General features: G+C 37.0%; 1 protein-coding gene across 1 annotated transcript; it reads left to right on the forward strand.

Moving 5' to 3' along the window:
* Nucleotides 1-211: 211 nt before the first annotated feature.
* LOC103437837 (transcription factor MYB106-like) lies at nt 212-2180 on the forward strand. Its single transcript, XM_008376342.3, has 3 exons — nt 212-467; nt 673-802; nt 1220-2180. The coding sequence occupies exons 1-3, from the start codon at nt 332-334 to the stop codon at nt 1923-1925; spliced, it is 972 nt and encodes a 323-aa protein (XP_008374564.1). The 5' UTR covers nt 212-331; the 3' UTR covers nt 1926-2180.
* The last annotated feature ends 381 nt before the right edge of the window (nt 2181-2561 follow it).

Below are 2561 nucleotides of genomic sequence, written 5' to 3' on the forward strand. Positions count from 1 at the left end.
ATAATACTCATCAATAATCACAACGGTTCTAACCCTGGCCTCTGGCCTAGTAAATATAGCAATCCAAACTATATTAATTCTTACAGAGAGAAAGGGTAGTTTGAATAAATAGATCATAATTTCCATGTTTGGGTAACAAAAAAAATTAAATAAATAAAACCCATTTGTGTCCGATATAAATAGTAATGCAATGTGGCCGTTCTAGGTCGTACCCAACACAATATCTTACAGAAAGGGAAAGTCTCTAATTGCTGGCAAATTAGCTACCACTCTAGTCTTACCATCACCATTTCCACCAAGATATAAATACTAAATCCTTCAAGCTAGACAGATGGGAAAATCTAGTTGCTATGCAGCGGCGTCAGGGATAAAGAGAGGTCCATGGACTCCTGAGGAGGACAGAAAGCTTTTAGCGTACATTCAACTACACGGCCATGGAAGCTGGCGTTCCTTGCCCCAGAAAGCTGGTACGTATAATGGGTTGAGTTTAGGGCTGTGATTATTTTGGGTTGTACGGCCTGTAGACGTCTTTGATGTATGGTTATCTAATATCTAATGAATATTGTTTCCTTATAAGAAAACCTACATATCTTCCTCTTCTTTCATGTAGTAATTAATTTGTTGATCATAGCTATCCCTACTTAACTTGGCCTTCTGTTTATATGCGTACAGGTCTCAAAAGATGCGGGAAGAGCTGTAGGCTAAGGTGGAGAAACTACCTCAGACCTGATATTAAGAGGGGAAATTTCAGCTTGCATGAAGACCAAACCATCATTCAACTCCATGCACTTCTTGGCAACAGGTAAAATATATTATTTAAGTTGATATTCTCTTAAACATTCATATACAGCATATAACTTTGATTCAAAAGAGAACTTAATTTGTTGGTTTTCCTTTTGTTTTTGTTTTTGGTTTTGTAATTTTTCTTTTGTGGACAAAATTTACGAACTAAATTATGTGTCCTATTAGGAAATGAGTACATTTATCAACGTTTAAACGAAAATTCATTCATCAACTTTTATGTCATTTAATTTATAAAATTTTCTCTATAAATTTTGTCGTCATTACTCTATCAATAAAACTCACAACACAGAAACATTACCTTTCAGAAAATTAAAATAATGATAGTGAAAATGCTTATGGTTTAGTTTTCCTTCACTCTTATACTGTATATTTCCATGCGAGCTAATATATATAAATATCCATGTACTGCATGTAGGTGGTCGGCCATAGCTGCCCATTTGCCAAGGAGAACAGACAACGAGGTCAAGAACTATTGGAACACGCATCTGAAGAAAAGGTTGGCAAAGATAGGGTTTGACCCTGTAACCCACAAGCCCAAGGCTGCCATTCTTGGCTCTGCAAATGGCGACCCCAAAAACTGGTCAAATCTCAGCCACATTGCTCAATGGGAAAGTGCCAGGCTTCAAGCCGAAGCAAGATTTGTCAAAGAATCCAAACTGCGTATGCTTGAATCTGCGCCAGCGCCGTCGCTTTCCGATGAACATCATCAGTTTGCTCCACCACTAGTTCCACAGTGCCTTGACATACTACGAGCATCCGCATGGGAAAGCCTAATATCCATGTCAAGGTCATCGTCCAGATCGGCTGCCCTAACCAATATGAACGGCCAGGGTAATGTTTCATTTGGTGATCATCATCATGTTAATGATCATGGTATTAATATGAACGCCCAAGATTATGGCTCTAATTTTGAGGCTCCAACATCTGATCAACAATTATCAAGCCTGATGGGATATGACGATGCAGCGCTCATGTCATCAGTAGCCACTGGATCGATGAATATTAATGAACTTTTCGGTGAATACTGTGGTGATGAATGCAGTGAATTATTGCCGGCACTCCACCACGATACTGGGTTTGAATTTGGGGATGCTTGGACTAGTTTGGAACAATTAATGTAAGAAGCAGTGATCGACATCATGACGACGTGAACGATCAGTAGTCAGATTTTAACTTGACGGAGGGGTTAATAAACGTGTATATCATGTTATGGTTATTTCTTATGAATAATTCTCCACCAGTATCATCTGCAAGAAATTGTAGAACTAACTCCTAAAGTTGGGGATGGTTTAATTAGGGTTTACAAAATAATATTACTTATTGGAGAATTGTAGACCATCTATTAATGATGTATAATATGGATCGCCAGTTTTATAGTTGATGTGTCTCTTCTACTCTAGTTTTGCTAATATTATTATGGTCAGCCTCAGCCTCATACCGCAAAGAAACAAAAAAAAAAAGGAATGCAAAAAGAACATGAAAAGAAATATATAACAAAATACTTTGTTTGGACCTCCCCCTAATCTTAACAAATAAACATTTATTTATATTATTAAGGTTAGTTTTGTAAGGATGCGATGGTGAAAGAGTCCTACAATGATAAAAGGAAAAACCGTACACAATAAATGTAAAGGTAAAATAATCTTACGTTGCTGCAAGTGTTTCTGTAAACACAGAATTTCCTGCAATGAACGAGACAAGAACACGTGTACAAAATAATATTTGTATTAATGATTTAGGGGTTACAATCTCTTCTA

Source organism: Malus domestica, chromosome 06, assembly GCF_042453785.1.
Source record: "Malus domestica chromosome 06, GDT2T_hap1".
NCBI lineage: Eukaryota > Viridiplantae > Streptophyta > Magnoliopsida > Rosales > Rosaceae > Malus > Malus domestica.